We start from the raw sequence: 12,872 nt of genomic DNA, 5'->3' as shown, positions 1-12,872 counted from the left end.
TGCAAAATCTGACATTATTAAAGATAGAATTTTTTTTCCCCAAAAAAGGAAAATAAAATACCTCTTCTGGGGAATTTTAGTGCTTTGGGAGAGATTTATATAAAAGAAGAAGAATAAAATCAACTTTCATCAAAGGCAGTCCAACAGTCAAAGCTTCAGCAGCCTATTAGGCAGCCCTCAATACAGTCTACATAATTTACTATCAATGAGCGTTGGCTGGAATCCTTCAATTGTATAAATAATCATTAGTCTTTCCCAATTCAGTTTAATCTCTTTCTTCAACATTCCATTTCCTCTGAGGTGCCGCGGTCAGAAATGTAAAATGTTTGATGTTACAAAGCTATCATGTATCATAAAGAATCGGAGATTACAAAATTTGTTTTTAAATGGTCAGATTTCACTTTCCATAGCAGTAGTTTTTTCACTATTAAGCATTTTTCTGTCATTGTCCCAAAGAAATGGTATGGTGAATGGGCTCACTGGACATGTGAGATCAAAAGTTCTATAATGTTGATATCAGACACATGCCAAAGAAGGTTATTTATATATAATATCTACACCCATACTGATCTGTTTTTAAAGGTCAGGTTGCACTAAAGCAGGGGTAGGCAACCTGTGGCACGCAGGCCGAAGGCGGCACGCGAGCTGATTTTCAGTGGCACACTCATTGCCCAGGTCCTGGCCACCGGTCTGGGGGGCTCACCATTTTAATTTAATTTTTAAATGAAGCTTCTTTAAACATTTTAAAAATCTTCTTTGCTTTACATACAACAATAGTTTAGTTATATATTATAGACTTATAGAAAGAGACCTTCTAAAAAGGTTAAAATGTATTACTGGCATGCGAAACCTTAAATTAGAGTGAATAAAGGAAGACTCAGCACACCACTTCTGAAAGGTTGCCGACCCCTGCACTAAAGTATGCACAGTGAGTCAGAGTTATTGATATTTTCTGCAGAAGACAAAGGACTGGAAAATTTAAGGATCTATGGCACTGTTCTGTCTTAACTACATATTTAGCCACTGACATGGCAAAGGACTAATTGTTTGAAGTTATGTAATTCATTTTTATGTTACTAATGAATACGCTGCTCATGAAAACCTCTGGCAAACTGAATAATAAAACATAGGAACCCCAAACAATTATTTAGATAAACTGAATTAATTTCTTGCACTATTTTAGTATTATAAAACTGAAAATCTCAATGTGTGAGAATAAAATCATTCATACAGTACTTGTAAACACTTATGAGTTTCCAATGGCTTTGACTTACCATCTGAAAGATACTATTTTCCCTACCAGACCCTCCTTAATACATTTTGAAGATAGCATAACTCTTGAAATACAAACCATGAAATATTTTCCAAATGTAAACAGTTATTTACTTACTAGTAATGATGACCTGTATTTGATTTTTGAGGAAAGAGTCTTATTTCAGGATATCCTTGTACATTTTCTTGGTGACAGAAAGAAAAATATTTTTGACAATCCATACTGCCAACAGTGATTAATCCATTTAACAACTGAAAAAGAAAAAATATTGCACTTTCTAGTCATTTAGGTTAGTTCATGGCATATGAATCTGTTAGAGGTGAATACTTCAGAATTTAGACATCAGCATTTATTGCAGTCCTCACCTCTGGAGTACTCAGCAGGTAAAAAGCAAAAGGCTGATTTTTTTTTTCCTTTCCTTTTTTTAAATGGTAATTTTGTGTGTGCAATTACATACATACTTTGCACATGAAATACTATGCATGTAGTAGAACCCCTATTTTATAAACAAACTGGAGACGAGACATTCATAATAATAAAAACGTTCATAAAATTGGACATCTCAAAATTACAGTACGTACAGTACATAAGCTGCAGCATGGTGCATTGAATTGCTTTTTTTGGTCCCTCTAAGCACTGTAAAGCGACTTCCAATGCACTGAAGGCATTGGCATGTGAAGGGATGTCAACTTGTTCTTAATTGACATCACTTTTGTTATGGGATCCCCCACACCCTGGTTGGAGAAAAGCGTTCATATAACTGACTGTTATTCATGAAAATCAAAGTTATACTGTTCATGTCCAGAGTCATGGTTTGTCTAAACACACTGCTAACTGGCACCAAATGGCTATGTGATTGCACAAAAATCAAGGATTTGCAATACTATTATGCAAATGACTACATATAGCAATGGCCATGCAAAGTAAACACAGACCTGAATACTGAAGTGTGTATAGTTCAGATCACTGAAAATCAGACTTAAAACATCCTGGAAATACTATTTAATAACATGAATTGAAAAAGCCCTCAAAAAAGAATATTTTTAGTTTTTTTTTTTTTTTTTTAAATAACCTTTAATTCATATTTTAGACATCAATTTGAAATCAGATCCTGATTGGACTCTAGGTGCTACCTTAAATACAAATAATTATAATAATTCCCATTAAGGAAGTTAGAAGGGGAAAACGGCTATGGTTACTTAAAACCATTTCTGATCCAGTGTACATACATGAGTCTTTTTACCTTTTTTTTATTTTAAACACACATACCTAGTCACCTTGTAATTCACAATACATAAGGAATTAATCAAACTTCAAGGAAAGTTATTCTAAAGCTGGTCAAAATTTGTGGGATTATGGGCATTTAGGATGACATTAGCAATGTTCAGGAACTTTAATAAAAAAAAAAAAAAAGTTGGAACAACATAAAACTGCCATGGAGGAACTTATCATTTTGTCCATTATATTAATCACTAGTCTTTTTCACTTATGGTAACTCCTCCAGGTCAATTTATTGAACAGTTTAATACTTCTATTAAATAGGACATTTTAAAACTTAGAATGTGATTTCCACTTTACCCTGGCCATCCTTTTCCATTCCGGCATTAAAGCCTGGCAAGGCCCACACCATGGAGCATAGAAATCAACCATCCAGACTTCATTCCGCTTTCTTTGTTTAACTAGTGCACTGAAAGTGTCTGGTGTTAAGGAGACCACCGAAGGGTTCATGAGATCCTAAAATACACAAATAATGAGACTTACATTTCACCTACAATGACATTATCCTGTATGCGGTACTATCAAATACAAACTGATTACATAATACTACCATGCTCATCTCACAAATGAAGCTTGTTTGTCTTTAAGTATCAATAACTCAAAAATCCTATAAATTAACAGCCTTTGAAGAATGGACTGAGAGTGTAGAGATCTGCACCTTATTTCACAAATACTTGCAATCTTAGGTACATATATTGGGTACCACAGTCTCTGAGCACTCTCAATAATGAATGTATTTCTCCTCCCTATAAAGTTGGGAAGTGTTATTAACCCCATTTTACAGGCGGGGAACTGAGGCATAGAGACATAAAGGACTTGCTCAAGGTCACAGAGAAAGTGTGTAGCAGAGCAGGGAACTGAACTCAGGTCTCTGAATTTCCAGACTAGCACTCAGGAGACCATCCTTCCTCTCCCTCCACAATTTCTTATTTTAAGAATATCAGGTAGTGATACTAGGATAGCTGGTTAGAAAAAGATATATCTTGGAATGTTTTACACCAAAATAGCATGTGTATAATGTGAGAGTCACATACCTGTATAAACTCCAAGATCTGTTCAGCAGAATGATGCCCTTCATATTCATGAACACTGGACTGGTTGAACACCACTGTTGTTGGGTAAGCTCTAATGTTATGCTATTGAAAAACACAACAAAACAAATTGCAAAGAATGTTCCTGTTTGCTGCCAATCCATTAAGGACCATTAATGATCCATACTCTTGCTAGCCAATTTGCTTTGCACAGTACAACTCCTCAAACGTTTAGATAATATACTTAATCTTGCCTTAGCGTGAGGGGGATGGACTAGATGACCTACCGAGATCCCTTCCAGCCCTACATTTCTATGATTTGTTGGATTTTGATAAATGGGAGTTTGGAAGGCCTAGAAAAGAATATGGACTGCGGTCTCCAAACCCTAATTCATAGTGAAAAGGATGCTGGCTTGTTTAAGAGGCTGTACTGTTGGAGTTTAAAAGCCATCCCACACTCCTTTCACTGTGCTCACGGTTAAGGGAACAAAACTACAGCCTTTTCTAAGTCTTCTGACCTGTTCCTCCTAATTCTCTAAACCAACCAACCAAAAACCTTTATTTGAAGTTTTCAGATGTATCCCCCTCCAACCTTCAGGTAAAACAGCTTGTACTGTACTAATAATTGTACATTAATTTTGCTATCGGTAAAGCTAGATTCTTCAATGATTTAAGTCCTTCAGTATCTGTGTACATTGGAAACTCCTTTATCTTTAAGGCTTTCAATTCTATGCCAATTTCCCCATGTATCTTACGACTTTAAATTTTTCACTATAAAACCAGAAATATCCTGGTTAATTGTGCATACGTTAGGACAGTGTTTCCCAAACTTGGGACGCCCGCGCCGCTTCCAGCAGCTCCCATTGGCCTGCAGCAGCAAACCGCGGCCACTGGGAGCCGCGAACGGCCGGACCTACAGACGCAGCAGGTAAACAAACCGGCCCGGCCCGCCAGGGGCTTTCCCTTAACAAGTGGCGTCCCAAGTTTGGGAAACACTGCGTTAGGAGATTCCACCAGTTTGACTATATATTAAAAAAAAAAAAAAAAAATCAGTTGTTGAATTCAATCAGTGCACCGATACAGAAAAGGCCTAAGCAAGTAAAAAGGCAAAAATGCAAAGGAAAGCTCCTTCTTAAATAGGTGGACTGGTCCTGTATTTCTTGTGACCTCCAAAATTCCTGATTTGCACTGCAGACAAAAGCAATGCAAATTACAAAGCAGCTGTAGGCTGGCTGGGAACTTGAACTCTTTGTGGCATTCTGAAAATGGTGCTCCATCAGCATAAACTTCTTGCTGTTTTTATCTCTTCATGTTCAAAGCAATAATAGGACCAGTGTATATTTTGTAAATAGATTATGAACAAGTAACGGAGTCTGTGCTCATTCATTTCTCTCTCAAAAGGGAATAACCCAACACTGGAATTCAAATCTTTCCTGACCACTAAGGAGGTCGGACAAGACTTTAATCTTATCATAGAACACATTTTAAGTTTACAGATTCTTTTAAGAGACCTGTATAGTTTATTCCCTTGAAAAAAGCCTTGATAATGGAGCACCCTGTTTGGATGTGTTCTGAAATTTTAAGTACAAGAAAACAGCATTTATTGAATAAGACCTTTTAATACTTGCAGCTTACCATGTTGCAAAGCCCTTCATGGATTGTGCAGTCTAGTGTGCCAAATTTAAGCTGACCAATAAGGTGCTTTGATGCTTTTCTCAACTCTGGCAACAAAGCTCGACATGGAGGACACCACTAAAAAAATGCAAATCATAATACCACTGTTAAAACAAAGCAAAGAACATGTAACTCTCCTGTAAACAGTTCTCTGCGGAAATGTGAATACATATATTGATGTCTCACAGTATGCTGAGCAATTTGTGTGTGGTCTTGACAAACAAGACTCCAATAAATGTAGGAATGTCACAACCTTGGATTAATGAATTATTAGGGTACTCCATGCTATAGAATATCATCTTCAAAAACAATGCTGGTATTTTAATAGAATATTTACATATTTTAGGGAAAAAAAGGAAAAGAAATATAGCAATCAAATACTTACAGGTGCAAAGAAGTCAACAAGCCATGGTTCCTTCTCCGTGCCAGGAAAATTCTGAGGCCCAAGTGTGATAACATGAGAGTTTACACTCTCCTTGGCGAATGCAACTATGTCATATAGGATCATCTTTCCTAAAAATACCGCCCCCCCCAAAACAACTCACTGTTATTCTTAATATCTATATTCTTATGATTACTCTATTTACCAGAAACAGGAGCACGTTTCATTAACAGTGTATGATTTGTCTTATTACGAATGTTATACCGGAGATCAGGCTGAAGAGCTGGTAAATGCAAACTTTGTCACTGGCCACACTGGTCCTGATTCAAAACCCACTGAAGTCAATGGGACTTATTCAGTTAACTTCAGTGGTCTTTGAACAAGGCCTTATTAAATAAACTGTACAGCTATCATCTTACCTCAACCTACGTAAGGATCATTTCACTAGTCTGCTCAGTGTAGGGAACAAGTATGGCAATTCATGTTGGACATTTGGATATGAAAATGCTTAATGCATAAAATGTCTAGCCAGGATAAAATATAAAATTAGTGTTCTTTGTGGAAAATGCTTTTTGTTTTGAAAATGATTGAGTTGAAGGAACTCAAAGTAGCAATGTCTCAGGTCACAGCATAGTGATGATGCAATTTAATATTGCTCTCACTCAGTTTAGATAGATGAGACCCTCAACATTATTCTCTCATAACCAAACTAATAACTAGGAGAAGTACAAGTTGTGGCAAAGGTTGTAGATGCCACCTATTATGTACAAATTAAAAGGAGCCATTCCTAAGAGAAGATACAGATATCTTTAAAAACTTGCAAGAAAAAGGTTAGATGAATCGGCACTGATTGCAGTCATACCAGCATTAAAAATAAGATAAATTCTCTTTATGTTGTTTGCATCTTATATAGAATTTGGCTACAAAAACGTTGTACCTATTTGACAGGAGCTCTATTGGTCCCTTCTAAAGCAATGGCTTTAGCTCAGTAGGAGGTTTTATCAGACTAAGTTTCTGGTTGAGATCTTTTGTGTGCTATGCTCTTCATGCTTCAGAGCCTGAGCCAGATCTTCAGCTGGTGTAACCACGCATAACTCAATTGAATTTGATGGAGCTACACTGATTTATATGAACTGCAATTCCAGCCCTGAGTCGATACCTAAATTTTTACAGCATTTCAGAATTCTTTCAAGGGGACACTTCAACATTGTAGGTTTGGAATTATTTACTGGTGGGCATTGGAGGACCTAAACATATATGGCAAAAGTGGCTGTGACTGAAAGCACCGCTGTATTCACACTCCACACTAATGTAGTAAAACTAATAACTCACTGGGGTCAATAATATCATGGTGAAATGTATGCAGCAATATTATATGTAAAGTTATGAATTCCTGCTGTATGTTATTAGCACATATTCAAAACCACACAGCCCTGCCTAGACAAACGTTGTTAAACAGGTCTATCCTAAACAAAGGAATGTGTGTTTATCTCAATTTACATAGTAGTAGTAAACAGCATCCTCAAGACACTAGGGGGAGAAGATGGCAGGAAACAGAGCAATTTTCATTTTTGCAAACACAAATGGGGGAAGAAAGAGCATGGAGCCTCCTTTATCATGAGACACCATGTCGCCTTCCTCCCGCTGCTTTGGATAAACTTTACTTTTTTGGGGGGCGAGGGGGTATCCTTCAGAAGAATCCATTTCAAAGATTCAATGGCCTATAAAAGAAAGGGGCAGGTACCCCAAGTTCTCTCTCTTTTACCTAAGACAAAAGCACCAGAACCTTTTGGGCCTCTGGGACAGATCCTGATCGCGGGGAGGGTCAGTCACTATCTTGCTAGAAGACTGTAGGTCTTACAAAAAGCCTTGAACTAAAAATTGCTAGATTAATTTTTAAATGCGTGTTTTCACTTTTATTTGCTGGTAACCATTTCTAATTTTGTCTTATACTTGAATTCACTTGAAATCCTTTTTTTTTTTTTTTTTTTAAATCTAAGCCAACCCAATGGTGTGAACTGTTTTGTAATTCCAGGTAAAGTAGTAAAGTGTTGAATATGATTCCTTAAAAGGGTAACAAATCTTAATATCCCTCTGATTGTTCCGAAACAGGGCTGGACATTTCAGAACATGTGTTTTTGGGAAAATTCAGGGCCGGAGACAGTGTGGACTCATCATCCCAGTTGTTAACCAAGGCTAGGTGAAGCCAGTGGAAATCTGTGGTATTGCAGGCATTGGTCCAAGTCTGCCCAATACATAGACAGAATGCATGCTTGTTGCTAACTGTGGAGGTTCCAGGCAGAGAGCCAGTGACAAGGCATTGTGAGGCACTTGGGGTTACAGGGAAAAGAGGTGATAAATCCACACCAGTGAAGAGTTGTCACCCCAGAATGTGACAACAGTGGGTGGATGTGAAATTAGCAAATGGACACATGTAAAATAAGAGATGAAGTCCCAAGATTCTGAAGCCAAAAGCATTGTGCAAGCAGCATGTTCAGCATATGGGGAAGGGTGTGCCTTATGTCATTTTTCAGCTACCTTTGCCAAAGCAAAGAGCAGCACTGATCGGCTTCAGAAATTCCCAATCTTATTCCAAGGCTGTAATGATGTCTTTGAAATAGAGGGAGTACTAAAAAGTGAATAAGTAGGAGGAGAATCTTTTGGTGTTTGAGGATTGCTTACAGAAGAAAAAAGTATACAGACTAATATAACAAGACAATAGGCAATGTTAAAGCAAAATTATGATGTAATATCATTAGAGTTGTGAAAACAATTGTTCTGAAAAACAAATTCAGTCTGCAAAAGACTTCATCTAAAAAAATTACACACTAGCTTAAAACTTCTGTCGGTTTGCCTTACCATGATGAATTTCATAATCTTCAGTTCCCTTTCCTTTAAAGACTGCTAGACATGGCTGATAGACATAAAGATTACTGCAGACACTTGGTGCAGAAAGGCAGTCAATCTTTCCAACCTATTATTAAACAAACAATAATGTTTTTTCTTTTTGAATAAGGGAATCTAATTTATTTATATTAGTATATTTGGAAAGTTGACATAAGTTAAGATGCTTTTCCAAAATGGTACTTCCTGTCAGTTATAAATGCAATATTCTTTTATAAGTGCTAGTGATCTTTGTATCAGTCATAAAACTGATCAATGTTTAAGGTGTAATACAATTCACACAGACGTATTATGTACCACAAGCACAATTAGGTAGAGAAAAGCTTATAAAAACAAAACAATTTAATATTGCAACACAGCTAATCACTGCTAATTCTTACCTCAAAGACAGGTATAGGGAAAAGAAACTAAAATAATCCAATTTCTTCCAAATAAAATGTTGAGAGAACATAGCATCTGAGATAAATACTAGGGGACCAAATTCTGCTCTTAGCAGAGTAACTACTGAAGTCCATGGAAATTACTATGAACTTACATTAGAGAACTGTATGATCTATGGTCTTTAATTATACAAACTTCCCCTGGTTACACAAGAATTACTTTTAAGAATGAAAGTTAATTTAGTTCTAGCCTCAAGCACACATAAATAAAATTATAAAATCTTTATGGGGTAAATATTTAAAATACTGTTCAAGATTTGCAAGACTTTTGTTTGAAGTATGTCTTCATCTTCTGTAAAGAAAAAACTGCACTAGGTTTATCACAGACATATCAAATGTAACTGTTGAAATGAGACAAATATGGACTATAACCAGTTTTCAAACACAAGTGCCTACCCCATACGTAGGTACGTAGGTCCACTTTGGTTTAGTTAATGTGCATCATATTTGATATTGAATTCAATGGGAGCTGCAAGTGCTCAGTACTGTGAAAATCACTTTGATTTAGACATCTAAGTCAGGGCTTGGGTGCCTAACTTTGCACACCCAAGTTTGAAAATTGTGGTCTACAGCAGGAATCACCTATCCCAGGGGTCAGCAACCTTTGGCACGCGGCTCATCCTGGCTCCAGGCCAATGGGGGCGGCAGGAAGCGGTGGCCAGCACATCCCTTGGCCCACGCCGCTTCCCGCCGCCCCCATTGGCCAGGGGCAGCGAACCGCGGCCAGTGGGAACCACGATCAGCTGAACCTGCGGACGTGGCAGGTAAACAAACCGGTGCTTACCCTGGCGAGCCGCGTGCCAAAGGTTGCCGACCCCTGACCTATCCAATGCAACAGTCTGATACAATAGGGAAGGTTAAGGAGAATTTGTGTTGTAATTATTTTCCGTTCTTTCATGTTTTAACATACTCAAGTTCTACTTAGTGGGCCAGATTTTGTTCTCAAATCAGTGGAGTTACCCCAGATGTACACAGGTGTGAGAGCAAAATCTGTCTCAGTACTTACAACTGATAGGTGATAATAAAGAAGATAACATGAAACGGCTTGTTAATGGGAAGCTACGGTGCATAATGCTAAATAAATGAGTATTCTTACCTGAATATGTTCATCTTTAAGCAGAAAATTCAGTTTTTTAAACTCATGCACATTTGACTTGTCACTCTCACCAAACTGAAAGAAAAGCAGCCACCGGTGATGAGCCACGTGGTCCTTAAAATGGGAAGCAAATGAGAGAGAAATGCTTAGTTTCCAGTTTCTACCAGTTATGTAAGTTAAATCCATGTTTTCAGTTATGTTACTGTAAATCAAATGCTAAGTAATTCAACAGAACCTAAACCCGTTTCCAACACACATTACATTGCCCTTCAAAATGATATAAATTTAAACAGCTTTTCAATAGAGCACCACCCTAAAAGAGAAAATCTAAAAACTACTTTCTATATCTTTTTAATCTTGCTTACAATTTGCCTCCCTCATACTAGATCAAAATTGCTAAACTTTGCACTCTCTCTTTAAAGCAGTGATACTCAGACCTCAGTTGTTCAAGAGCCAAAGTAGCGATCAATATTACCCAAAAGAGCCACAGGAGTGTGAATTCATTGTTTCATTTACTATAGTACAATTCATATTTAACAGTATGACAGGAAATATTTATTTTATATATATAAAAATTCTCACAACAAATAAGTTAATAACTTAGTGCAAGTTGATAACTTAATTGGTTAATAACACAGTAAAAGCATCCTGACTGGTTAACAATTAAACATCGTGTGCTGCAAAGAGCCGACACATTAAAGAACCACTTGCAGCAAACAATATTATTAGCTTAGTGAAAGGAGACTGAGGCTTAGGGCTTGTCTTCATTATTGGCTAAATCGGTGCTGCTTCGATCAATGCAGCAGGCATCGATTTAGTGGTCCTGGTGAAGACAAGATAAGTCAATGGGAGAATGCTCTCCTGTCGACTTCAGTACTCCACCTCCCCGAGAGGTGGAAGCTACATTGACGAGAGAGCATCTCCCATCGACACAGCGTGGTGTAGACACCGCTGTAAGTTGATCTAAGCTACGTCGACTTAAGTTAGGTATCTTGCGTAATTCAGATAGACTTACCTCATTAGTGTAGACTAGGCCTTAGTTTGGATACACTAACACATATAAACCCATTCAATTGAGTCTTTAATGATTAGGATATCAATGAAACTAGATTTAGTTGTCGAAACAGTCCACTAGGAATTTAGTCAATTAAAAAGAAAAACAGTAGTCATTACACTATTCCGAGTTCTTTTATGGTTTTAGTCATATTTTCCTGTTTTAAAAAATGCTTCTTTTCCCCAGTTGCTGTGTGAAAGGCCTGATTGCAAATAGAGGAAACAATGAAACTCAATACAGATAAAAGGGCTGTCAAACAGTAAGCTAGAGAAAAAAATATTTTTTGGGTATAGTAATTTTAAGAATTGTTTATACCAATAGGAGGTGAAAACTTTTCAGAAAGACGAGATTATTTTGCTGAATGTGGCCTTTTAAACTTAAAATCAGAAATTTATTCATTTATTTATTTATTTATTAGACTTTACCTCTAATGAGGCTGCAGAGAGCATTTCAAAATCTGGAAGATGTTGCATTACTTCCAAATATATCTCTTTGGCATCCAAGGAGTTAAGAAACTAGAAGAGAAAAAAGTCACTCTAATTATATAAAATGTATAAACATTAAACTGATTGTTGATTAGCAATCCTCAACAGAATTAACCTGATTAGTCCCCATTCATCAACTGAAAAAAGCTGTTAATCAATATATGTTACTTGATTCAAACTTCCCTTTAATTGCTATTACAAGAACACTGTACTCTAAGCAGTCTGCTCTTTTAGACCCAGATTTTAAAATGTATTTAGGCACACTGTGCTCAGCGTTGCGATGCCTGAGTCTTATTTTTAAAAGTGATTTAGGCACATAGGAGACTAAATCCCACTGTCACACACACTGCTTTTTTCCCCATCACCCGCACTAAAAACACAAAATACCACATGCTTTCTCAACAAGTGTGCTAAAACAAAGACATGGCCTCAACTCACAAAATACTTTATTTGGCAACATATCTCTATTTTACTGTACTATTGGTATAGTTCAGATCACTGTATTTCTGTAATTTTGCAAACATCAGGAAGTGCATAAGAAGTAGTAACTCAATGCTGGTGGATTTAATGTAGGTCCAGTGATTGTTACTTTCTCTTCAGGTTCACTTTTGCAGAAGGGCTTAGGTGGCCGTAGCATATGAGAGTGTGTCACGTTTCAGATTGGTGATTTTCTTGCATAAATTAAGAATATTAACCTCAAGACAACTGAAACACGAGTTTAAGGTGATATGGTAATAGGAGGATAGCACAACACAGCACATATCCATAGTGACAGGCAATGCAAGACCATTTTCATTGCATGTAGATCACATTTCTTTGAGATTTTAAGAAGGGTATCTAGCTCATTATATATCAAATTTACCATTAGCACATAAATTAAATGTAAAACTGGGAACAAACATTTCTCAGTGTAATAAATTCAATTTTGTTTGATTGGTGAATGTTTATAATCCACTTTCTCATCACCACCACCATATTGTACGTAGACACAAACTGTTTAAAAATAACTCATACCAAAACACCTCCTTTCTCTTTATTAGTTAAGGTGGCTCCAGGTGGAAAGTATGCTGTAGTACTAGATGAGATATCCAAATTATCACAAAGCTCACCCTGGGTGGCACAGTCCATCCAGCCTACATTAACAAGGCCTTCCTGAAATAAAAAAGCAACAATTTGAGTGTGTTATTTTGAAACTCAAGGTCAGAAGAATTTCTGCAACGACAACAGAGGCAACTAGTTAGTTTTTAGGAGATGG

General features: G+C 36.9%; 1 protein-coding gene across 1 annotated transcript in view; it reads right to left on the bottom strand.

Annotated features, from left to right (window-relative positions):
• The window catches only part of DNAJC10 (DnaJ heat shock protein family (Hsp40) member C10), a 36,916-nt gene that overhangs the window by 9,485 nt on the left and 14,559 nt on the right, over window positions 1–12,872 (bottom strand). The window contains exons 10-18 of the mRNA XM_024204022.2: window positions 12,632–12,769; window positions 11,558–11,647; window positions 10,079–10,192; window positions 8,498–8,612; window positions 5,642–5,769; window positions 5,218–5,334; window positions 3,586–3,687; window positions 2,852–3,007; window positions 1,391–1,524 (exon numbers count right to left, since the gene is read on the bottom strand). Of these exons, the coding sequence (XP_024059790.1) occupies window positions 1,391–1,524; window positions 2,852–3,007; window positions 3,586–3,687; window positions 5,218–5,334; window positions 5,642–5,769; window positions 8,498–8,612; window positions 10,079–10,192; window positions 11,558–11,647; window positions 12,632–12,769 (1,094 nt within the window). The remainder of the gene's footprint in view (window positions 1–1,390; window positions 1,525–2,851; window positions 3,008–3,585; window positions 3,688–5,217; window positions 5,335–5,641; window positions 5,770–8,497; window positions 8,613–10,078; window positions 10,193–11,557; window positions 11,648–12,631; window positions 12,770–12,872) is intronic.

Source organism: Terrapene carolina, unplaced genomic scaffold (assembly GCF_002925995.2).
Source record: "Terrapene carolina triunguis isolate 2854851 unplaced genomic scaffold, T_m_triunguis-2.0 Scaffold62, whole genome shotgun sequence".
Classification (NCBI taxonomy): domain Eukaryota; kingdom Metazoa; phylum Chordata; order Testudines; family Emydidae; genus Terrapene; species Terrapene triunguis.
Note: the sequence above shows the minus strand (reverse complement) of the source record. Positions and strands in the feature narration are given on the sequence as shown.